Source organism: Dendropsophus ebraccatus, chromosome 1, assembly GCF_027789765.1.
Source record: "Dendropsophus ebraccatus isolate aDenEbr1 chromosome 1, aDenEbr1.pat, whole genome shotgun sequence".
In the NCBI taxonomy this organism is placed as follows: domain Eukaryota; kingdom Metazoa; phylum Chordata; class Amphibia; order Anura; family Hylidae; genus Dendropsophus; species Dendropsophus ebraccatus.
Window position 1 is genome coordinate 5,061,205 of NC_091454.1, and position 26,107 is coordinate 5,087,311.

General features: G+C 44.6%; 1 protein-coding gene and 1 pseudogene across 1 annotated transcript; one reads left to right on the forward strand and one right to left on the reverse strand.

The window, feature by feature from the left end:
• Positions 1-644: 644 nt before the first annotated feature.
• LOC138771245 (uncharacterized) lies at positions 645-25,411 on the reverse strand (annotated as a pseudogene).
• On the forward strand, positions 13,923-16,934 carry LOC138787314 (E3 ubiquitin/ISG15 ligase TRIM25-like). The gene is made up of 2 exons (XM_069964554.1): positions 13,923-15,131; positions 15,295-16,934. Exons 1-2 carry the CDS (start codon positions 13,926-13,928, stop codon positions 15,844-15,846), a joined length of 1,758 nt encoding a protein of 585 aa, XP_069820655.1. The 5' UTR covers positions 13,923-13,925; the 3' UTR covers positions 15,847-16,934.
• Positions 25,412-26,107: the final 696 nt, after the last annotated feature.

Below are 26,107 nucleotides of genomic sequence, written 5' to 3' on the forward strand. Positions count from 1 at the left end.
TGTTATCTGCAGCGGTGCTGTGTGACAGTGACATCTAGTGGTTGAGTGAAGGAATAGCGACCTCCTGTCCTATCATGAAAAGTTTTACCAAGGTGTAAGATAAGAAAACACAACACGTAGTAGGATAATACACTATCATGGGTAGATTTCACATTTATTTCCTTCACTTTTTCAAGATAATTTTAACATTTCATTATATATGTCATTATGTGTCTTATCATTTACTACATATCACAGTCACTTCATTCTCTGACAATCAGTCTACAAATACATAATTTTTTATTTTCAATTGGGAATTCATTTTTCTTCATCATTTTCACTTTACTATTTTTTCTCCACATATAATTTTCTTACATATTCATCTTTCACATATATTTATTTTTCACCTATATCCAATCGCACACAAAGCCCTATTTTTTCTATATAGATTGTATTCTCTATTAATATGATTTATGCCGTATATGTTTGCTATTTTATACTCTATAGGGGGAGATTTATCAGACATGGTGTAAAGTGAAACTGGCTCAGTTGCCCCTAGCAACCAATCAGATTCCACCTTTCATTTTCTAAATGAGCCTGTGACGAATGAGAGGTGGAATCTGATTGGTTGCTAGGGGCAACAGAGCCAGTTTCACTTTACGCCATGTTTGATAAATCTCCCCCAATATCTATCATTTTCTGTAATAATCACTGGATATTATTGTTATATTTGGATATTATGCAGTCCCAGATTTACTTCCATTATGTAATCACTATTATTATTATTATTATTATTATTACTTGATTTACCAGGATATAAACCACTATGAGGGATGTATAATTTAGCAGCATGTTACCTGTCTATAATAGAGTTACATTACTACCCATTTAATTCATACAGTATCTCAGCCTGTGTGTATATATTGACCACCATACTGGCCTAAACTTTTTTTATTTTATTTTTTATACTGCATGATAGTATCAACTCTTAAAATATATATATTATTGGATTGGTCTTATATCTTTACTTGTCATCATATGATCGGGTGTATCCTGGCTTTTACTATGATCATCCCTATACTTCATAGATCCCTGGTGGCCATTTGTTTGTTTCCTCTATGGTGACGGCTCCTCGCAGCAGCTGCTCCTCCTCTTATATCTTTATGGAATTTTCCCATACATATAATGCAGCATGAAGGGGCTCAGTGAAGGTGTGTAAGTGTCTGAGGGGGTCACACAGCTCATAGAAGGACAGCCGCCCGGCCTCATAATCCAGACAGATCCTGACTCTATTACCGGAGATCTGGTGATGTAACTGGATCTTCTTCCTGCCATGTATCACTGCACACCGATTATTATACTCCCCCCTCTATATAAACTCCAGGACTTGTTATTATCTTAAATATCTGACTGCTCCCCACTACTGTCTCTAATGGGATAACTCATCCTTCTGTCTACGCTCGACTTTCCCGTGGCCAGGCACATGAAACATTCCCCTCCCTTGTACATTTTCTTAGCACTTTTCTTCTCCCCCTGAGCTTGTGGCTCCGAGAAGACTCCCCCGATGTGCGTCACCTTAAAATCAAACTGTAATCTCTCTGCACTTTCTGGACGATTCTGCTTTGTATTTGTCCTGGTTCTCAGGTCATGTGATTTAAGGGGAATATTCTCTAGGAATATGTCTGCAGGACCCTGCTCATAGATCCTCCCCGCCCTGACTATTGTCTTTGGTTTTGGGGGTGAGGCGATCTGTAGACGTGTTACTATATCAGAGATACCTGCATGTAACATCACTGTAATCATATCCACATCTACACCATGTGTGGTATCATGTCCCCCTGTGTCCTCATCGCCTCCCTCCTCCTCAGGATCACACAAGTCACCTGTGTCTGGATCCTGTAAGACAGTCAGTGGATCCGCCATGTTACACAGCTCCTCAATGTGCCTCATCTTCCTGGACAGCGCGTCCTTCTGTATCTCCAGCTTCTGGATGACATCAGACAGTGACCGTGACAGCTGCTCCTCCTGGTTGGAGATCTCCCTCAGGACCCTCTTCTCCAGGTCGTCCAGCCGTCTCCTGATGTCTATAAACAAGGCAGTGACTCTCTTGGCTTCTCCGGCTGCTTTCTCTTGAGTTTTTCTCCTGTGCTCCTTCACACTCCGGACACTTTCCTCAGTCTTCTCTCTGTTTGTCATCAGTTTTCTCAGAACATTTCTCAGCTTCTTCTTCTTCTTCTCGGAGGCCTCATCCAGCATCTCCACCCGGTGTCCCCGGTGATCTCCAGCCAGACTGCAGGACACACAGATACAGGCGTCGTCCTCAGTGCAGTAATATTCCAGAACCTTCTTATGGACGGAACATTTCCTCTTCTCCAGGGAAGTGCTGGGATCGGTCAGGACGTGTTCTGGTGACTTGCTGTGATATCTCAGGTGTTTATCACACAGAGAAGCCTCACACAGCAGACAGGATCTCACAGCAGGTACAGGAGAGTGAATACAGTAAGTACAGCAGATCCCGGTGATCTCCTCCTGATGCAGCTGAGTAGACTGGAAATTCTCCACCACGTTACACAGTGTTATGTTCTTTTGCAATGCCGGACGCTCCCGGAACACTGTTTTACATTGAGGACAGAAATAAACTCCAGCCCCGTCCTGTACATTTAAAGCCCGATGAAGACAGCCCCGGCAGAAGTTGTGTCCACATCTCAGGGTTACAGGATCTGTAAAAAGGTCCAGACAGATGGAGCAGAGCAGCTCTTCTCTCAGATCAGCAGACGCCATGGCTTCTGGATTCACAACAATGGAAGCTGAAGGTGTATTATATAGGGCGTGTTCCAGTACATGTGACGTTGTACAACCTGCGTCCAAGAGCTGTCTATTAACCCTATAATATGCTACATGGAAACAGATGTCTTTGGTTATAGAGAAGAAAGTTGACTCTATGGGGGACATCTATGAAACATACGGCTGGGGCGTACGCCAGGGAGAAGGCGTAGATTCTCCCCTTCTTCATGGTGTATGCCTGACATATCCCCTGATTCGGTACACCAGGCGCAGTTTTGGACGCACAGCTGGATTCGGTAAGAGGCATGCGCCTCCTAGTGAATTTGGCCAGGGAGAAGAGGCAGAGCCTAATTTAAGACCGGCGTATGAGTATGACCATCTTAATAAATGTCCCACCTTAGAGTGAAAGCTCCTGTGGTTGGGGACGTCACACATTCAGCTTCTTATTGTTCATCTGTATTGCAATGTCTACTTACCTGTTCTCACAGAACTCATGTGTTATAGAATGTTTGTGAACAATATTATATAAGTAGAGGCCAATCTGAAGTAGCTCTAGATTGCAGCAAAATGGCTCAAACTGCTAAATAAACGTAAAGCAACACATGAGCATATTAGACTCTGCAAAGTCTGTTCCTATGCACCAATAGGACACCAAAGCGTTGAGTAGATTCCATGAATCCCTTTTCTTGTAGATGGGGGGCAGGCCTGGACTGATAATCTGGCAGACCAGGCAAATGCCTCCTGGATTATCAGTCAGTGGGCCACCTGCCATGGCCGACGGTGGTGAGTGTCACATGTCTGCAGAGGAGAGAAGTGTAGGCGTTGCGGGCTGCAGCAGTGAGCTCCTGGGGCAGGTGAGTATCAGGATGCCTGTGCCACAAGCTCACTGAACTTTTAAGAGCAGATACCGGACCAGATCTCCAGAAATAGAGAGACACTACTCGATCCGCAAGAGGTGCATATAATTTAGGTTTTTTTTATATTTCACATGAATGCTGCTACACATGGGGCTATGCTATTGCCGTGGCCCGGGGCGCTGGATACTGGTGTTGAACCAGACGGTGAGCTCTGGTGTTTTGGGGCGACTTGTAACGGGCACCGGACCTTTGGTAAAACTAGTGTGAGGTGCAGGGTGCAGCGACAGAAATGACCACTCAAATAATGCTTAAACTTTACTTAAGAAAAGATCTTCAGTGCAATACAAAAAAAATAATATAACAGTGCTTTGGTACTAAGTGCAATAACATAGTAATAACAACAATAGCTTGAGGTAAAATAGAAAACTCTGCAGCAGTAGATTGGGGCCGGATAGGAGTCCTTGTGATCAAAAAAATGTGCAAGTGCACAAAACCACAAAATGATAGACTAAACTAAACCCCAATACAAAACATATATGGAAAATTAATACAACCAACAGATCACAAAAATGTAAAAAAAATATCGGTTATATATGAGAAAAATGTGCAAAAATTAAATGGAAGTTGATAAGTCACATGGTCCAGCTCTCATGGGGTGGGATGGAACAGAGTTCCCACGCGTTTTGTCCTTAAGCCTTCCTCAGGGGTAAGTGACCATCAGTATTAGAGATGAGCGAATACAATTCAATCGAGATGGTATTGGTGTTGGTGACCTCCAAGTGGTCGAATTTGGATTTCGAAGTGCCGAGAATTTTTTTCCCATAGGCTATAATGGGATCGAATATTCGTTCGAATAGTCGAATATCGGTGCCTATTCTATTTGAATTCCCGTTGAATATTTCACTACGCGCTTATCGCTAATCAGTATCAGTAGACTATTTATAAGGCCAATAAAGGTTATGCAATCAGTGTCCAGTAATCACCATACACTGAAACGGGGGAATATGAAATACATAATATACATGATGATACATACAGCCTTACCACTCCATGTCTCCACTCCCCAGTGGCCAAGTCCACATCAGCGCGTGTAGGGCGGAAATGACAGGATAGTCACATGGTGTGAGTATGTGTCACGTGGTACTACGCCAGTCACCTGACAGAACTGGAGTCTCATGTAATGAACATTGAAGGCTCGGGATGTACATCCCACATATTGTAGCTGTCAGATCTGACAGATATACAACATGTGTAGTATAAGGGTATAAACCCACACACCGTATACGCAGCAGATACGCAACAAATACGCAGCAGATTTGTTGGTACAGATTTGATGCTGTGTTCAGTTATTTAGATCTAATCTGCTGCGAGTTAGCTGCGAGTTTGCTGCGTATCGCAGCAGTAAATACGCTGCATATATGGTGTGTGGGTTTATACCCTTACAGTTCATGTAAGTATTAGTGATGGAGCTCTTCCCAGTCACCGTAGATTGGAATATTGTGCCTGTTTGTAGGTGTGAACATGTTACACATCTACTGTGGCCAAACTTATGGCAGCCTTTATGCCGCAGCCACAAACTTCTTTCTCTAACCTGATCTTGCCTTACGTAGAGACTTGGTGGGAGATTTATCAGACATGGTATAAAGTAGAGCTGGCCTAGTTGCCCCGAGCAGCCAATCAGATTCCACCTTTCATTTTCCAAATAACTGTGAGGAATGAAAAGTGGAATCTGATTGGTTGCTAGGGGCAACTAGGCCAGCTCTACTTTACACCCGTTTAATAAATCTCCCCTTAGTGATAATTTTGACCCTAATGTAGGACCCCAACGTGACACTATATTTATCTAGAGAAGGATCCTGTGTCGACACAGGTATGTATTTGTTGATGATATTTTGGATCTTACCAAACTGGCGACTGTAGCCCGTCACAAATGTTGGAGAGGAAATATTGGGCTGTGTACGAGACAAATTATCAATAAGTTCTTCATGATTAAGATTACAAGCACTATTGTGGTGGATTGTACTGCTCAGCCAGTGGTGTTTTTGTTGTGACGCCAGTGCTAGTCCAGCACACAGGTGTGATGTTTGCACCTGCTTTGTTGTGTGGCCGGCTTATTCCCCAAATGGTCAGTAACCTGCTGGGCTTGTTTGGGCCCCTTGGGCTCTTATCACGGTGTCCTGAGGACCCACCCGGACTATCGGTACAGCCACCCACAGAAAGGGGAAAAATGACCCAAGATGTATGGTGCAGCGTGTGGGTGCCAGTGCGAAAGAATGACCGGACTCCAGGTTAAAAATAAAATAAGTAGCAGCTTTACTGCGGTGTTTTGTAGAAAATAGTAAATTTTTACAGTATATAGACTTTGATACACTTTACACTGGTTCAATCTGTACACAGTCCTTCTTGAGAACTTTACCTTGGTGCTTAACAGAAGTGTTCGAGAGAGAATAGAAACAGTTGTAGCAGTGCGGAGGGAGAGTAGGGAGAAGAGTTAGCCGCTGGAGCCCTAACCCAGTGTAGCTATGTACTCTGCTGGAACTTGAATAGATACTTTTGTAGTGTGAGAGGTTTACTTGTGCCAGTGCATAGACTTTAGTCTGATCACCTAGTGCCCTACAGTGTCGAGTGACTTGTCATCGCAGGGTGACACAAGCCCCAGTGGTGGTTATCTGGGTGTAGCTAAGCTTCCGGGTCTTCCCAGTTACCTGCGCTGCGAGATAGGATACGTAGACCGTCGGGTAGCTTTGTCCTATCCAGGCTAGTCCCTCTTCCTTTAGGGTACTGCCCTGCACTCTGTAGAGATGTTCACAGCGTTGGGTCAGGGTGGTCCTTGGCATCCCTTTCCCTTCTAAAGTGCTTAGCACTGCATCTTGGTCTTAGAGGTAGTAGTGAAGAAACGGGTCTCCAGCTGTGTCAGCATACGTCTGGTCACTAGGCTGTACTGTGCTAGACTACTTCGTCCCGGACAAGGGTCCTAGCCTAAACCAGGCCCCGGCTTGGCTACTGCAGGGACTGCTTCGTTTTGCGTCTGCTTTGTACCAGAATCTGACTAGAACTTGACTGCTTCCACCTCCTCCTACCAGTGCAAAACTCCTCCTACAGGGGCTTTCTAGTGTGTCTGCCTAGGATTGGTGGAGAGGTGTGTGCGTGGGAGAATAAAATAAGCGAGATAGGTGGAGAAAGAACGCACCTTCGATAGGTCAGAAATACACAAAGTGTCAGGATGGTATCTCTGCAGAGCATTATGCGCCCCTCGGCTCGTGCTGTTCGGCCGAGAAGGCACTGATTTTCTTGTATCCTGTTTCTGTGTTTTGTTTGCAGTGTGTGAACACTGGTTTATATGCTCACCTTTGTTGGGAGACACTCCCGACTTCACCTGCTGAATTCTGTCTGGCCATGTCATGGTTAATCTGTGTTTGGGTTCTGCTGTGACTGACAGGTCATCCTGCCAGTGGATCTGTCTTGTTCTCAGGTGTCTGTGCTTGGAGATCAGGGGGATGGTCCAATTACGTTCTGGACCAGAATCCTGGCCTCCTATATTACTAACCCAGTCTGTGCTCTCTTTGCCGGATATTGAGCTTGTCTCTGCCTGGTTCTCTGTTTCTATTCTTGCTCTGTTTATTCTGACCCTGCTTTGCCTTTCTGACCATTCTTGTTTGCTGCCTGCCCCTGACCATACTGCCTGTATATTGACTTTGCCTTCGGATTGTGATTTTGTACTTTTGCTGCCCGTTTGTTGTGACCCGGACTGTTGACCATTCGTTATTGTGTTTTGTCTGTCTGTCTTGTCCTTGTGTCCCACCTAGCCAGCGCAGGGACTGCCGCCCAGTTGCTCGCCGCCATTTTAGGGCGGATTGTGGCAAATAGGTAGAGGACAGTGGGCGGGGCTGAGCTTAGGGCTCCCTGTTTGTCTTGTCCTGCTGTCCGGTTCCTAACACAAAGCTTAATCCGTTACTTCCTTCAGCCGTGCAATAGATCTCTATACATAACACTGACATCTAGTGGCGAAACAATAAAAGTACTTCATCACCAGTTAACCTGGATACGAAGCTTTTGAGAAAGGTGTGAACAAGACACAACAAAGAACACAAAATTTTTGTATGTACGCTTGCTCTTTTTCTCGGTTGTTAGAATGGATTTAGGGGATTTATGAGGATGTCTGAATATTGACTTATACCACACATATATATGTGTGTGTGTGTGTGTGTGTGTGTGTGTGTAGTGCTGCACAGAGATTACTTCATGTCCAGTGGTTTCCTATGGCTAAAGGGCATTTTATGCATTTACTGTGTATTATTCTATGTGTTATTCACCTACAGCGAGCAGAGGCTGAAGGTTTGTCAGGGGTTAAGTGTGTACATGATTTTTCACATGTAATTCTCTCTGTCACCTGTTGGTGGAGCCGGCCTGTCTAGTTTATCTCCAGGCCAGCCTATCACAGCTTACCAGTTAGGATGCTTGTGATTTTTCTCTCTGTTGGCCTATCGGGCCCTGACCGAAAGTCTCCCGGTATATCAGCTACCGAGTTACTTCAGGTCACCTTTACCAATGGAAAAGCTTCCCCGAACTATAAGTAAGGTGGTTAGTGTAGGTCTGGGGTCTCTCTCCAGTTCCATTTCCCTGCTCTCACTCTTTCCAGTTGTCTCCAGGGAATGCTAGTCAGTGCATGTTCCTGACCTTCTGAGTTCCTGCTCCTGTGACTTTACAACTATGCTGTGCGAAGCGATTAGGTGTGATCTTCTGTCCACGCTTAAAGCGGCATCATTCTCAAAGACAGATCTTCAGTCAATTCCTGCATTCTGCGCTGTTCAAGTCTAGTCAGCAGTTGGAGAAGTTGCATGTGGCCGAAGGGCCCAGCTGCTTCTATGAGTCCTATTGGCCAAGGGTGAAAGGTCAGCTCTTCCTAGTGATGCCCCAGGGCCAGATACTACTGGATGTGCCGTTCTGCATACTTATCACAGCTTGTGGTAGTAGTAGTTGTAGTAGTAGTAATGATAATAGTAGTAATAGTAATACCAATAGCATAACATACTGTACATAACATAAGAAAACATTTCACCTCATGTAACAAGTACTGGAGTACATAATAAAATCCTGCACATTTTCCGAGTATTTGGCTTCCTTGCACTGCAGCTTAGTTGTCGGACACATAACTCCAATATCAGTATTCTGTGAATGTCGCACTGGACCATAATTACTTGTACTGATTTGTAAATGTTTGTGCAAGAAGCAATGTGTGTTGTATTGTAGTCACAGCTAGTGGTTACACTGTATATTGGCAGAGCAAATATCCAAGGAGTTATTCTGTGTTATGCATCCGTATACAGTCATGTCGGTGCTATAGCCAGATAACATTGTGCCTTGTATTGATCGGCTGGAGATTAGAAGTAATGGAGAGATTGTTGTCTTATTGCACCGGACAATTATCGCTCTCATAATCGTTAACGATTAAAGATCTCAAACGACCGCTATAAAACGTTCACTCATTTCCATGGAACAATAATCGTTACTTATGATCGTATTTGATAGTTTTTTCTTCGCTATTGTGTTCGTATCTACTGCGAACGACCGAACGACGTCTTATTCAATGCAAACGATTTGCGAACGTTTTGCGAACGAGCAACGATAAAAATAGGTCCAGGTCTTATAAAGCGATCAACGATTTCTCGTTCGGTCGTTAATCGTTAACTGCATTTCAACCGAACGATTATCGTTTAGATTCGAACAATTTAACGATAATCTGAACGATAATCGTCCGGTGGAATAGGGCCCTTAGTCAGGGCCGGCCTTTTGGGTGTGTGGCCTGTGCGATCACACATGGTGCATCACTCTAGCAGATGCGAAGGGGGCGCTGTATTGTCTCCCCTTCCCCATATGGGAGGCGCAAAGTCATTAGGAGCACAGAATGTTACAGAATGGGGGGGTCGCTGGGATTTGAGGTGGGCCGCAGCTGTTAGGTGATCAAGACCTGCTGCGGTATGTATATGTGCAGAACCAATGTTAACTGCTCTAGGAAACAACCGAGTTCTCACTATCAACATTCAGTTCAACAAGTTTCCCAGCGACAGCAAACATTAAACATGCCTGTTCCATATGAATGCCAATGATTAATGGTCAATAATGTTATTCTATTGTTCACAGCTGATAAGCGCTGGACGAGTGTAAGTAAAACTGAAAGCTCATCTGGCATTTCTTTCCCTGACACGCAACGTTTCAAGGGGTGAGGCCGTCTTACTCACAAGGTGCGAGGTAAAACCAACCCACTAGGGGCATCCTGGAGAGAGTGGGGAAACTACCTACTGGGGGAATCTACTTAATTTACTTAATGAGTTTCTTACCTACCGGGGTTGGGTCATGTACTTAATTGGAGTTAACTGACTACTGGTGTGTGTGTGTGTGTGTGTGGGTGGCATCTAAAGGGATGGGGGGGGGGGGGGGAAATACCTACTGGGACATTTACTTACTTGAGGGTTAACTACCTACTGGTTGCATGTACGTAATTGGGAGATGGGGGTATTTACCCACTGAGATGGGAACATCTCCTTAAAGTGGTTATCCAGTGATACAAAAACATGGCCACTTTCTTTCAGAGACAACATGACTCTTGTCTCCAGATCAGGTGCAGTTTGCAATTAAGCTCCATTTACTTCAATGGAACTGAGTTTCAAAACCCCACCCAATCTGGAGACAACAGTAGGGGGAAAGTGGCCATGTTTTTGGAGCGCTGGATAACCCATTTAATTGTCAGAAGGGTTGGCAACCTAATGGGGGCATCTACTTACTTGGGGTTTCATTAACTATTGGGGTATCTACTTAAATAGATGTTCAATAACTCCCCCTCTAACAATTTGTTCTATAATTTATCAGTCTCGGTTCCGGAGTTCTGACTGTGCTTCCCTCTGCTCAGGACGCAGAAAGCAGTGTCTGAGCCTTCCTCTCCATCCTGCTGCTGAACTACCTCTTTCTCCCTCCCTTTGGGGACGCACACATGTCCAGAGTCCCTACCCGTCTGTCTCTGCACTCTGTGATGAAGGCTGTCCCCCTCCAGGGTCAGGTTGCTGGTGACCTTGCTGTAACTAACCCTACCTGCTGGCATTACAGAGTGCAGAGACAGCCGGCGAGGGACAGTGGTCATAAGAGCGTTCCCGAAGGGAGGGTGGAACAGGGAGTTCAGCAGCAGGATGGAGAGCAAGGCTCAGGCATTGTTTCCTGTGTCTTGAGGAGAAGGGAACAGTGAGAACTCGGGGAAGGAGACTGATAAGGTAATAACAAGTATTGAACAGATTGTTGGCCTCCAGGTGGTGGAATTATTGAAAATCTACCTTAAAGTCAGACACGGTAACTGCACAATATTTTAGGCACAAATTACAGCAGACACATCAACCTCCCCCAAACTCTTCCTTCTGTTTCTGATCCATCTTGTGTGTCTGAACCACCAGCAATGGGGAATCCCCAATGTCTCCTGGTGACAGGAAGTTATAATACACAGAGAGGATGGAGAAATCCCCTTACTGATGGAGGCCACGCCAGCCCCATCCCCCATGACTTTCCTCTCACCTCGGTTGTGAGTTCTTGTTGGTCTCTTGGTGATGACTTTGCTATGGATTCAGCGGGTCAGAGTACACAGACGTATAGACGTGATCAGGTTCAGCCGGTCACACAGGTGCCGACCATACAAGTGTCTGAGCAGGAGGCAGGAACGTCATCACCACTTCCTTCTCTTCAGCCTGTTGTTACTGGGATACTGTTACTGGACTGCTCTGGGGCTGTTATGGGGGCACTGAGGCTCATACTGTGGGGTACACTGATAGGGTGGCAGTGACTGGTTATTGCTTATATAAGGGAGCTCTTACTACTATGAGGGCACAGTGTCTGTTATGGAGGTACTGAAGCTATTACTGTAAGGCTGCTGGTTGGATTATTATAATATATGTAACACCCCGGCGGGTGCGGACCTGCTCTGCTACCCAACCACTATGCCTTTAGTCCAGTACCGGGAGCGGGATATATGTACACTCTAGGTTTTCACCCCATATCCCGCAGAAGCTGCTAGAGAACTTCCCAGGAATGGTCCCAGTGTGGGTAATGGCCGAGAGAAAGGGCACTGGTGCTGGCATGGGTAGTAGGCTGGCAGCCAGGTAGCAGGTTGTGGCAGAGGAAGGCGGCATAGGTTATTAGCCTGGGGTCATACTCAGGGATACATCATTGACCACAAGAGTCAGGTAGAGGCAACATCATGTAAACAGGTATAGACACAGTATAGCAGATCAGGAACACAACCTCATTATGGTAAACCAGGTGGGAGAACCGGGCAGCCATAACTAGGTAATGCTGGGCAGGGGTAGGTGCAGGACACATTAGAGACCCTCTACCTCTCAGCTCTAGGACGTTGTATATTTGCCCATGGTGTGTGGCCCTGCGCTCTCTGATATACTGGCCCTGAAGGAATCACAGCAGTCACTATAAATGTGAGGGATGTGTAGGGAGGAGATATAGCAGCTAAATTTCTATCGCTAAAATAGAATAAAGGACAAACTAAGCTGGAAGAGGGCAAGTGGTTAGAAACATTCTGTAGCCACAGTCCAGTCACATCTCAGTCACAGAGTATATGTGGTGTCCCACCACGTATGTTCTTTTCTCTTCTCTTATACACCTGTTGCAAAAGCTTCTTTCTCCGGGTTAAGTGGTGATGAAGAGCTATGTTACAGTTTGACCGCTAGATGTCAGTATCTTTTATATGTATTTCTATGTATGCACAGCTGAAGGACCTAATTGGTTGATGTTTTATTGTGTAACATGTGCTCTTAGTGACCAGTAGGAAGTGCTCTCTAATTTCAACCTATTATCTTTCTTCTTTTTTTCCCCACACACTCTTCCCCACCACTCACAGGGTAGATTACTTAGCCCCTGTAGGAAGTTGTTACTTGGGGAAAGGAAGTGCTGTTAGTTCTAGTTGGATTCTTGTGGTAGAAAAGACACAGAGAGCAATTGTGCCTGCTGTAGCCAAGCCAGGGCCTGGCATATACCAGGACCCTTGTCCAAGACCAAAGTCAGTACAGCTGTCTAATCTAAGACACGAGTGTGTATAAATGAAGCTAGAGACAGCAAGTTCTTTTACTACTTATACTATATCTACTATGCAGTGCTAAACACTAAAAGGGAGAAGAGTCTAAGAACATCCTAACCCATGCCGAAAACCCATGCAAAGCAGTATCCAGATACACAAGAGGAACTAGAATGGATAGGACAAAGCTACCAAAGGTAGGTCTACGTATCCTATCTCGCAGTGCAGGTAACTTAGCTTCACCCAGATAACCTTGACTGGGCCTTGTATCACCCTATTAGGACGGGTCACTCAACACTGAAGGTGGTCAAACCAAAGTCTATGCACGGGTACAAGTAAACCTCTCACTCTACAAGTATTCCCTAATGTTCCGGCAGAGTACATTGCCACATTGGGTTGGGACTCCCTAAGCAAACTGTTCTCCTCTACTCTCAACTTTCAAGCACCGCTACAACTACCTCTCTTCTACTCTACTTCTCCAGCACCTCCTCAAGCACAAACAAGTTCAAACCCTAAAGTCTGTGAGAAGATTTATCTATTTTACTGAAGTGTATTATATTGCTGAAAAACTTTGCAGTAAAGCTGTTCTATTTTTGGTATCACTGGGACTCAGTCATCCTTTATACGCACCAGCACCCATACACACTAACTGCACACCTTGGGTCATTTTTCCCATTTCTTTGGGTGGTAGTACCAATAGTCTGGGTGGGTCAATTGCCACTCAGGACTACCGTGACAAGAGCCCAAGGGATCCACACAAGCCCGGCAGGTCCCTGACCATTTGGGGAATACAGCCAGCCACCTAAACAAAGCAGGTACCAACATTACACCTGTGTGCTGGACAAGCACTGGCATCACAACATTTACATCCCTGGCTGAGCTGTACAGCAAAACCAGCCAACAACTCCACCACATATACAGTCAGTAGTCAGATAAGAGCAATTTAAGCTGAGAACTCTGCTGCAAGTGCTAGGATTCCTAAGGGGTCATCTTGATGGCTAGCTTACCCGGAATAGGGCCTTTGTTCCTGATTGCGTGTCACTTCTGTTAAAGATGTCTCTAATGGGTGGAGAATACACAGCGAGTAAGCTTCCTGTCCCTATGACTAAAGACATCTGTTCCAGGGCAGACGATTATAGGGTTAATAGACAGCTCTCGCTGCAGGTTGTACAATGTCACATGTACTGGAACACGCCCTATGCAATACACCTTCAGCTTCCATTGTTGTGAATCCAGAAGCCATGGCGTCTGCTGATCTGAGAGAAGAGCTGCTCTGCTCCATCTGTCTGAACCTTTATACAGATCCTGTAATCCTGAGATGTGGACACAACTTCTGCCGGGACTATATACATCAGGTCCTGATCACACAGGACGGGGCTGGAGGTTATTCCTGTCCTCAATGTAGAACAGAGTTTCAGGAGCGGCCGGCACTGATAAAGAACATAACACTGTGTAATGTAGCAGAATGTCTCTTGTCTACTCAGCCGCATCAGGAGATCACCGGGATCCGCTGCACTTACTGTGTGGACTCTCCTGTACCTGCTGTGAGATCCTGTCTGCTGTGTGAGGCTTCTCTGTGTGATAAACACCTGAGATATCACAGCAAGTCACCAGAACACGTCCTGACCGATCCCAGCACTTCCCTGGAGAAGAGGAAATGTTCCGTCCATAAGAAGGTTCTGGAATATTACTGCACTGAGGACGACGTCTGTATCTGTGTGTCCTGCAGTCTGGTTGGAGATCACCGGGGACACCGGGTGGAGATGCTGGATGAGGCCTCTGAGAAGAGGAAGAAGAAGCTGAGAAATGTTCTGAGAAAACTGATGACAAAGAGAGAGAAGACTGAGGAAAGAGTCCGGAGTGTGAAGGAGCGCAAGAGAAAAGCTCAAGAGAAAGCATCTGGAGAAGCCAAGAGAGTCACCGCCCTGTTTATAGACATCAGGAGACGGCTGGACGACCTGGAGAAGAGGATCCTGAGTGAGATCTCCAGGCAGGAGGAGACGCTGTCACGGTCACTGTCTGATGTCATCCAGAAGCTGGAAATAAAGAAGGATGTGCTGTCCAGGAAGATGAGGCACATTGAGGAGCTCTGTAACATGGCGGATCCACTGACTGTCTTACAGGATCCAGACACAGGTGACTTGTGTGATCCTGAGGAGGGGGGAGGTGATGAGGACACAGGGGGACATGATACCACACATGGTGTAGATGTGGATGTGATTACAGGGATGTTACATGCAGGTATCTCTGATATAGTAACACGTCTACAGACCGTCTCACCCCCAAAACCAAAGACAATGAGGTCACAGCCCCCCGAGGTCCGATCCCTGCCCAGTCCCACACAAGCTTCACCTGTGTCAGGTAGACAATATGGGGGCCATGGTGTAATAGTCAGGACTGGGGGTGCTGGGGGGGAGGGAGGGATCTATGGGCAGGGTCCTGCAGACATATTACTATGTTATGATTAAGGCTGCGGTTTAGTAGCCGAAACGCGTAGGCTTCTGTTGGGGGCATGCCGCATGTGTGTACGGTGACGGAGACACAATAAACAACGCACTTGATTCCACCTTGCCGGGAGCTGAACTCGTTCATTTTCTGTATCCTGCAGACATATTACTGGATACAAACACAGCTCGTGATAATCTCCTTATATCAGACGACCTGAAAACTCTAACCTGGACACATATAAAGCAGAATCGTCCAGAAACAGCAGAAAGATTCCATTATCCTCAGGTGATGAGCAGCGGGGGATTCTCCTCAGGGCGACATTACTGGGATGTGGAGTTCAGTCGATCACAGTGCTGCATGATGGGGATGTGTTATCCCAGTATAGACAGGAAAGGGGCAGGACAGCAGGCACTTATTGGATATAATAATAAGTCCTGGAGTTTAGAAAAACGTGAGAATTGGTGTTTAGTGATACATGACAGGCAAAGGATCCAGTTACCTCAGATCTCCAGTAATAGAGTCAGGATCTGTCTGGATTATGAGGCCGGGCAGCTGTCCTTCTATGAGCTGTGTGACCCCATCAGACACTTACACACCTTCACCGCCACCTTCACCGAGCCCCTTCATGCTGCATTATGTGTATTTCAGGGTTCTATAAACATTATAGAGACAATTATTCAAAAAAGCCAAAAACATGTTAGACAATTTGATTAAATATACAAAAAAATATCACAATAAAAATATACTTAAAATGATGAATCGGCACTTAAAGGGGTTATCCAGGTAACAAAAAAATATTGTAAACAATCCCTCTTCCTAATACCACCCTATGTCTAATATACATCTATAACCTATCTTGCCCCCCTTCCTTCTCTCATTCTCATCCGCTCTGGATGTCTAAAATCCTCTACTCTGGGTCCACTCTGACCATGCTCAGCTCCCTCTTTCCCCCTCCATTTGTGGTCTGAGGACATGTGATCCCCTCTCTGGGGCTGGGTTAGCTTTCTATTGACTTGGTAACCCGGCCCTCAGCATCATCTCCATGCACCTTTGCTGCTTTCATAGACTTACATGTGTCCCTGAGCCTAGGTTTATATAATATGTTACTGATGTTCTTCAGAGTCTGGATGGATCTAAAATGTTTTCATTCACAGTCAGCAAGGAGTAATGACAGTAGTGGTCAGAAAAGAAAGCTAATGGGGCGAGTACGCCAATGGACCAATCAGGAAGATGCATGATGGGAAATGTAGTTTCCTGGCCGGTGCCATCTTGGATATAGATCGGCTTTTAGAAAAACTTGTAACTCAGGAACAGCAGCAGCTAGAAAGATGGGAGACGGCTCAAAATACTCAGGGGGACTTGGTGAGTAAGGCCAGCTAGCATTTAATTTTATCGCTCTTAAGTGGATAACTCCTTAGGTGTATAACATCAGGTTTATTATGGTTTTTCCTTTGAATGATTATCCCTGTCATATGATGACAAAAAAGATATGGTGGTGACCAATATATATACACACAGGCTGCCATAGGAATAACATGGACAGGATTGTAACTCTATTATAGACAGGTAATATGCCGCACTAAAGTCGCCAAAGTAAATTATACATCCCACATAGTTGTTTATATCGTGTTAAATCAATATAATATATAGTGACTACACAGTGAAAGTTAATCTGTGACTTCATAATATACAATGTATATGTGAAATGAGAATACGATGTATATGTGAAAATATGGCATCACGTGCAACAGGATATAGTTGAATAAAAATATATATATATGTAAAAAATGAATGTGTCCGAAAATTATATGTGGAAAAAAGTAAAAAAAAAAATTTGTAAAAAAAAATGATAAAAAAGACTGAATAAAAAAAAATACTGAAATGTGTGGACCAATTGTGAAAGAATGGAGTAACGTGACTGTGATGTGTAGTAACTAACAATACACATAATAACACAACATGTAAGTACATGGTCTGGTCTACTGAAAATGCGATGTACTATTAGGAGTAAGTCTAGTCTGTTTTTGTTTTCAGTGGATTGTGTCAAATTGTCTCGAAATAGTCTCATAGGCCCAGATTTATCAGGCTGGTTGAAGCTCACATTGCCCACAGCAGCCAATCACAGCTCAAGCTTACTGAGCTGAGGTAAAATGAAACCAGAGCTGTGATTGGTTGCTGTGGGAAGGACCACACAATGTACCACAGGACACTTGGTAAATCCAGAGGAATACTGGGCAATATTGTGGTAATGGGACAATGGAGGTGCATGGGTAGAAGGCTCTGAACGGTCTCTGGAGGTGGGAGGAGTATGGGCAATAGGCTACTAGTGGTATACCGGGGGGTGGGGGTGGGGTCAATAAGGGCCGTAACTGCCATTGTAGTAGCCATAGCCATTTTTTTTATTTTACTGGCTTAGTAGTGGAAGCTGCCTGATAGATGGTATCCATTACTATCCCTGGGGCTAGCATAAAATGGCTAGTACTAAACCTCTCATTATTACCTCAGTACCCTCCGCCATAGGAGTACTGGAGTCAGGTACCAGCAGTCCCAGAGCATTAAAAAAAATAAATGGCACTCCTGGTCTAGGTGGTGGCAGACTGGTATTATTTCACTGGGAAGAGCCAAAATAAATGTCTCTTCTTACCCTGATATTACTGAATTGCTTTTGTTTGTTTTTTTACCTTACTAATTATAGAAAAAGGGGGGGACCCTAAAAAGCGTGTAGGACTCTTCTTTTTCTATAACCAGCCAGGTAACAAAACAAACAGCAGCAGCCTAGTAGTACCAGGGTGGGAATTGTTGTTTTTTTTGCCCTTCCCAGCCTATTGATACCAGCCTGCTACCACCTAGAGCAGGAATGCCATTTTGTGATGCTCCAAGACTGCTGGTACCCGGCTATTTCCAGTCGCTGGGTACTGGGGTAATAATAGGGGTTAGTGTTAGCCATTTCATGGACTATCACTAAGCCCTGACTAAGTAACGGACACCGTCTATTAGACCAAGCTTTCACTACTAAGCATTCAAATAAAAAAAAATACACCACAGAATATTTTTTTTTAATTCAAATAAAAACAACTCTGCACCCCCTCCCTGACTACTTTATTCACATAAACATCCGTTGGTCATTGATGTAGTGCAGCGAATTTGACATAGTCCTCTAAATACGGGTATCTAAAAACCAAAAACACATCACTATTTACTGTGGGGGTGTACAGCATCGCTAATTAAAGGGTACCTATCATAGCGACATGTCAAAGGCTTTTATCGGGGAGGGGGGGGGGCATCGCTGGAATGAAGGGGCAGAAGCAGTTTGCAGCACTCTACTTAAACAGGATAACGTCCGTCAGTGCAATACAAAAAATAAAGCTTCAGTAAGTGCAGATATAGACAAGAGGTAGAAGTAGTAGTAACGGTAGAAATTAAAGTCCTAAGGGCCCTGTCCAATATAGCTGTGTACTTTAACGGGATAGCGTAGTAGAAGAGAAGATATTCATACTCACGTATAGATAACTTTGATCTGACCGCCTTGTGCCCTATAGCAGGTATGGGGAACCTTCGGCCCTCCAGCTGTTGCCAAACAGCATGGGCATGATGGGAATTGTAGTTTGGCAACAGCTGGAGGGCCGAAAGTTCCCGATCCCTGTCCTATAGTGTGGAGGTAGCCGTCCTGTTAGGGTAGTACGAGGTCCCAGGTCCCTGCACTGGGTTGAGCAGACTTCCCGAAACTTTCCAGGATAGCCGTGTGATACGCAGTGGAATAAATAGACTAACTGCAGCTTTGCCATAGAAATTAGTTTATTAGTACATATCCCAAAAAAACATTGAAAATACCCATAAAAACATCACAGAGTTAACTAGTATCCCAGTACATAAGGTATGGGTATGATAAATGATGTAATGAAAGTGAAGCTGCAAATAAAGTGCAGTAACAAATATGTACACAAACAGTATCCTTGTCAGATGTATAAAGTTATATGTAACTTCCCAATAATTCTTGGAGATAAAGGGCAGTATAACACAAAGTGCAATGAGTAGCTGCAGGAGGGCAAGTAAATGAGTACGGTGCACATGCAATGCTAAGAATGAAAAAGCAGTATAATACAAAAAGTACAAATGCAATAATCCATCTGGTAATGTAAATCAAGTGCACATGCAATGTACAGGATAACTCCATCCAGTATCCTCTACAAGCCCAACATTACGTCTCCATTACCCATACATGAGTCAGCATAACCAAAGAATATGGTAGTGTATCCATCTGTATGTGTCCAGGTGCGGTCTGCCAATGCTAAATGTTTGGCTACATCCTCAACCTCCGACACATAAGGGGTGAGCAAAAATACTATCAGCATTACAGTGCATAAGAATAAGAATGAATTCATGTATGTAATGTTTTGTTGTTGAATAAAAACCTGGACAACAGGCGATTTTAAGAAACTTTGTAATTGGGTTTATTAGCCGAAAATGCATTTTTTTTTATCAAAAAGAAAGCAGTCTGAAGCTCTCCCCCCTGTCTTCATGGTTCTCTTATGGAGAGGGGAGGGGTGGAGGGAGATGAGGCACCAAAACAGGACAACAAAGGGTTAATTTACAGCTACATCACCGTGCCATCTCCTCTGAAGTCAGCACTGACCTCTCTGACCTCTGAATACCGGCTTTCACACAGGTTCCGCTATGTAATCCTTTGTTCTCTGCTCTCTGCTGGCGACTAAGCTCCCTTTTCCCCCCTCCCCAGGATCCGACTGATGTAAAAGAGTCAAGTTTTCCTGATAATGAGTAGTGAATGAGAGGGGGGGGGACCTGGGTAAAGTCTTTTTGAATGCAGATAATGGCATATTTGCCTAATAAACCCAACTACAAAGTTTCTTAAAATCGCCTGGACTATTGATTTCTGCAAAAAAAAAAAAAAAAATTACAGTGATGCCCACACGTCTTGGTCGTTGCCTTTACAAATAAGGTGATATATGGCGATGCCCACATGTCTTGGTTGTTGCCCTTTACAAACATGTCGATATTAGGACACGTATGCGTGTGCGGGTCCGTCACACACACAGAACGCAAGTAGTTTGGAAACTTATGACGCAGCCTGACATGAGTTGGGTCATGTGATAGTGTACTTCCACTCTGTGGGACGGCGGTGTCTGGTGGAAGGCAATGCTCCGGTACGGGTCCATCCTTTGTGACCGGTGTCTTGTATTAAGAGGTAATTAGGGAGCGATATGATTGGTTGCTGGAGGTATTTATTGTTATTGCAGCATGGACTTAGTAGCCTCCTGAGAAAGGTGGATGGAGGGATCCTGTACATGGCATGTGCACTTTATTGTATGTTCTGCTGAGGGAAGGACCATATACATGGCATGTGCACTTTATTGCTGTATTGCTGTATGCTAGTAAAGCAGATAGAGGACATGCTGTGCCAAATGTTTATAAGCATTACCTTGCTGTCCAGTTACGGCGAGCACTGTGCTGGACTTCTTTACTGACCTAAAACAAATGGACTGAAACTGAATAACTGTGGGTGGCTCCCATCCATCCATGTGGGTTGTTAAAAGGAGAAGTTCGGCCAAAACTATTTTTTAATATGTTATTAATTATGGAAAGTTAGACAAATTTCTAACGTACATTAATTATGGGAAATGCACATATAGCACTATTTCCCTTAATTAAGTAGATCATCGAATCTTCAAATTCTCTGAAATTAGGTGACGTCACGAACCAGGGTGTAATTCCAATGGAGTGTCCAGCAGGGGGCGCAATAATGGGGATAGCACAGGTACTACTCCCCCATCCCCCATCCATGGGAGGAGTAGTACTGTGTATATGTGGCAGCAGCACCGAGCAGGGAGGGAGGGGGGAGGTAGATGTACAGGCACCTCTCTCCCTCCCTGCTCGGTGCCCTCCAAATGTACTGATTAAATACATTTATGGAATATTTTGGGGAGCAAGGACACTTGCCCCCCAAAGTATTCCATAAATGTATTCAATCAAAAACATACTGTACATTACATTTACATACACATCCATTGTAATTCCAATAGAGTGTGGTTTTCATTGACTTCTATATATAGAGCGCCCCCTGCTGGACACTCCATTGGAATTACACCCTGGTTCGTGACGTCACCTAATTTTTGAGAAATTGAAGCCTCCATGATCTACTAAATTAAAGGAAATAGCCCTATATGTGCATTTCCCATAATTAAAGTACATTAGAAATTTGGGGCCAATGAAACATATTTGGGTAACAGCAGATAAGTCCTTCTCTTTGACATAGAACCCCTCCTTACTGACCCCATTTTTCTCAGACCTGGTTGAGGGCAGCTGCACCCGCGAGGCCACAGCTCCATGGCACAAAGCCAACCTATTCCACTTTGCTGATGTAGTTGACCCTTCCTTTAGGCAGGTACTTCTAAAGCCGCCATAGATGCGGGGAGGAGACTATCAAGTACAGAGATACTCGAGCAAAGAGTGAGCGAAGGTTCTCCGCCAGTAATTCCCCGCCCGACCAATGAGGACATTATGTGCATTATGGAGCAGAAAGTTATAATAACGGAACCGGCTCAGACTTTGTGACCTGATGCCGGTGTCAGGTATGGAGGTAAAGGTATGGCCCTCATAAGAGAAACATTTCAATCTACAATGTATACTAACACGTGATTTTTATTACAATATATAATTCTTAAAGGGGTTGGCCACTTTATAGTAAAATAGCTCAGTGTACAGTATTAGTAAGTGTAGTCACTGTATATACTGACAGCAGCTCCCTGTGTACCTCATAGAGCTAATATCAGACTCCCCTTCTCCAGGCTGGGCTGCCCTGCTCTGTGGTGTTTTGGTCCATAAGATTGCTGACATGGAGGAGCATGTGACAAGGCCCCGCCCCCCAGTGTCCACCACACAGCCTGTATATGTCTATGGAGAACACAGTGGACAGGGCATGTCACATGCTCCTCCATGTCAGCCATTTTGTGGACTGAAACAAAACAGAGCAGGGCACCCCAGCCTGGTGAAGGGGAGTCTGATGTTAGCTCTATGAGGTACAGAGGGAGCTGCTGTCAGTATATACAGTGACTACACTTACTAATACTTTGTACTGACCTATTTTACTATAAAGTGGCCAACCCCTTTAACAAACTGCTTCAGATATATATATACTAGTAGCTCGTAACTGCTTCTGCAAGGCAAGCCTTCACATGGAAGATTAATGGTTCCTGTCCTGGACAAAGAATAGTATGCTGGTGGTTTGCAGAGGAAGCTAGAGGAAGTCACGTCCAGAAGATATGTGAAGATAGAAAACGTTACTTCTACAAGAGTCTAACGGCCTAAGCTACGCAGTAAAAAATGCATAAATGAATAGAAATTGGTGTAATCCAATTAGATCAAAGAGGAATGTAATAATGTCATATTGTAACCACCCCTATATTCTACCGTATAAATGTATGGATCAAGGAAGTAATAAAGAGGAGTGTATATGGAACTTGGACCAAACTGGTTGTTGGTGTGATTTCCTGATGGCCGACACTTCCCCATTTTCCAATCTGGACATAGGCAGTTAGTTGAAGCGTGGCAGACTAAATTACCCTAATTACCTCATACCTCCCTGCCACGACATCGGGATCTAATAATCTGTATGAGGAGAAAACAAACCGGAATCATCATAGAACATTTCATGTTGTCATTTCCTACAATAAAACCTTCATTACTAGAGGACGATTGTTACAGGAAGGAACATTTATTGGCTACAAATCATCAGTATCATTAATATATCCATCATTTTATACAGTCATCACAGTCACATTTATTCCTGCACCCGACAAATCTTATCCCTGGCCGGAGACATTTATACTATAATAGAAGCCGTATTCGCCGCCATATTGGTTGTCACTTTTCTGGCCGATTAGTATGAGAAAACAATATGGAGGCGGATCCCGCAGCAGCCACAATATGACAATGTCTCTAAGGACCAAAATATATGAAAAACTCTGAAGATACAATAATAGATTTCATTGTGGATTTATTTCAGGCTTTACCGTTTCCATTTCCAAGTCTTGAGGAAGAATCTGCAATAACATAATGGGAAAGGCCGAGAATTTACTATCCACATATTATGTTTGTTTAGTTGCACCTGGGGTCGGGCTCTAGTGCTAGGTTGGGTGGTGGGTAAAAGAGGGGAGGGGGTTTCTGGGACTTATATATACAGAAAACCCTGGGCTGGTTCATAGATGTCTGTGATCATGTACTGGGGCTATGGGATGCGGATGTATTGGTTTGTGTATGAAGTCTTGTTTAGTTGGTGTTGATTTGTGTGATGTCTTGTTTAGTTGGTGTTGGTTTGGGTACAATGTCTTGTTAAGTTGGTGTTAGTTTGTGTACAACGTTTTTTTTTTTTTTTCCCCGTTATGTGAATATTTAGTAACATTTCATCAATTTTTCAAATATTCTAAATGCTAAAGATTTTTAACCTGAAAATTTTTGATGAATTATCTGCAGTGTATCTGCCCTGTGTGGATGAGCCCTATAGAAGAGAGGAGATCCCCCCTGAGGTTCCTCCCACTGCTGCCTCCTAATATCTTTACAGGACCCTCATATACCCATATTACAGCATAAAGGGGCTCAGTGAAGGTGGCGGTGAAGGTGTGTAAGTGTCTGATGGGGTCACGTAGCTCATAGAAGGACAGCTGCCCGGCCTCATAATCCAGACAGATCCTTAGTTTACCACTGGAGATCTGAGGTATCTTGATCTCTTTACTGTTATGTCTCGCTAAACACACATTATAAAACATAAAATCTCCATCTAAAACCCAGGATTTGTTATTATTTGCAAAAGATGACTGCTCCCCCCTCCTGTCTATACTGGGATAACACATCCCCACCCTCCACCTCCCTGATCCCCTGATCTCCACATCCCAGTAATGTCGCCCTGAGGAGAATCCCCCGCTGCTCATCACCTGAGGATAATCCTGGAATCTCTCTGCTGTTTCTGGACGATTCTGCTTTGTATGTGTCCTGGCTGCAGTTTTCAGGTCTTCTGATATAAGGAGATTATTATGAGCTGTGCTTACACCCAGTAATATGTCTGCAGGACCCTGCCCATATATCCCTCCTGTCCTCCCAGCACCCCCAGTCCTGACTATTACACTATGGCCCCCATATTGTCTACCTGACACAGGTGAAGCTTGTGTGTGTATGGGCAGAGATCGGACACCGGGGGGCTGTGACCTTATTGTCTTTGGTTTTGGGGGTGAGATGGTCGGTAGACGTGTCATTATATCAGAGATACCTGCATGTAACATCCCTGTAATCACATCCACATCATGTGTGGTATCATGTCCCCCTGTGTCCTCATCACCTCCCTCCTCATCAGGATCACACAAGTCACCTGTGTCTGGATCCTGTAAGACAGTCAGTGGATCCGCCATGTTACACAGCTTCTCAATGTGTCTCATCTTCCTGGACAGCTCGTCCTTCTGTATCTCCAGCATCAGGATGACATCAGACAGTGACCGTGACCACTGCTCCTCCTGGCTGGAGATCTCCCTCAGGACCCTCTTCTCCAGGTCGTCCAGCCGTCTCCTGATGTCTATAAACAGGGCAGTGACTCTCTCGGCTTCTCCAGATGCTTTCTCTTGAGCTTTTCTCCTGCGATCCTTCACACTCCGGACTCTTTTCTCAGTCTTCTCTCTCTTTGTCATCAGTTTTCTCAGAACATTTCTCAGCTTCTTCCTTTTCTTCTCTGTGGCCTCATCCAGCAACTCCACCCGGTGTCCCCGATGGTCTCCGGCCAGACTGCAGGACACACAGATACAGGAGTCGTCTTCAGTGCAGTAATATTCCAGAACCTTCTTATGGACGGAACATTTCCTCTTCTCCAGGGAAGTGCTGGGATCGGTCAGGACGTGTTCTGGTGACTTGCTGTGATATCTCAGGTGTTTATCACACAGAGAAGCCTCACACAGCAGACAGGATCTCACAGCAGGTACAGGAGAGTCCACACAGTAAGAGCAGCGGATCCCGGTGATCTCCTCCTGATGCGGCTGAGTAGACAGGAAACGTTCTGCTACATTACACAGTGTTATGTTCTTTATCAGTGCCGGACGCTCCCGGAACTCTGTTCTACATTGAGGACAGGAATAACCTCCAGTCCCGTCCTGTGTGATCAGGACCTAATGTATACAGTCCCGGCAGAAGTTGTGTCCACATCTCAGGGTTACAGGATCTGTATAAAGGTTCAGACAGATGGAGCAGAGCAGCTCTTCTCTCAGATCATCAGACGCCATGGCTTCCGGATTCACAGGAATGGAAACTGAAGGTGTATTATATAGGGCGTGTTCCAGCACATGTGATGTTGTACATCCTGCAACCGAGAGCTGTCTATTAACCCTATAATATACTGTGTGGGAACAGATATTGCCTTCATACTACAGTTACAAGGAAGGAAGCTGACTCTCTCTGTGTATACTCCCCCTATTTGAGTGTAAGCTTGAGTGTAGTCAATTTGAGATAGTTATGAATTGCAGCAAAATGGCTCAATAAGTGGAAATCTAAAGTGAAATCTGTATATGCACCGGTAACACAACAAAGCATTCAGTAGAAACCTTTTGACAGGACATTCACTTTTACATTTTTGGATCCTAGTTTGTAGATAACTATAAAGTTGAACCAAGTAAAATATAACACCCATCGCACCTGATGTGGGTTTAACCTCTTGGCGACTCCAAGAAAGTATTTCTTTTTTCTTTGTGAGAACTGTGCCGCTAAGCACCTTCGAGGGAGCATTTTATAGCCATCAATTCACGGTTCCCTATGTCATAATTTTCTCACCAGAAGAAATAAGAACAGGAAAGGAGACTGATCATTAGACCACTAATATTTCGAAAACTCTCAGGGGGTCCCGGGCTACGTGAGATGTGGTTTCCTTGATTGGAGACATTCCTTGGCTTGGTTGTTCCTTCGCAGAGGAAGGTCTGGCTAGTTCACT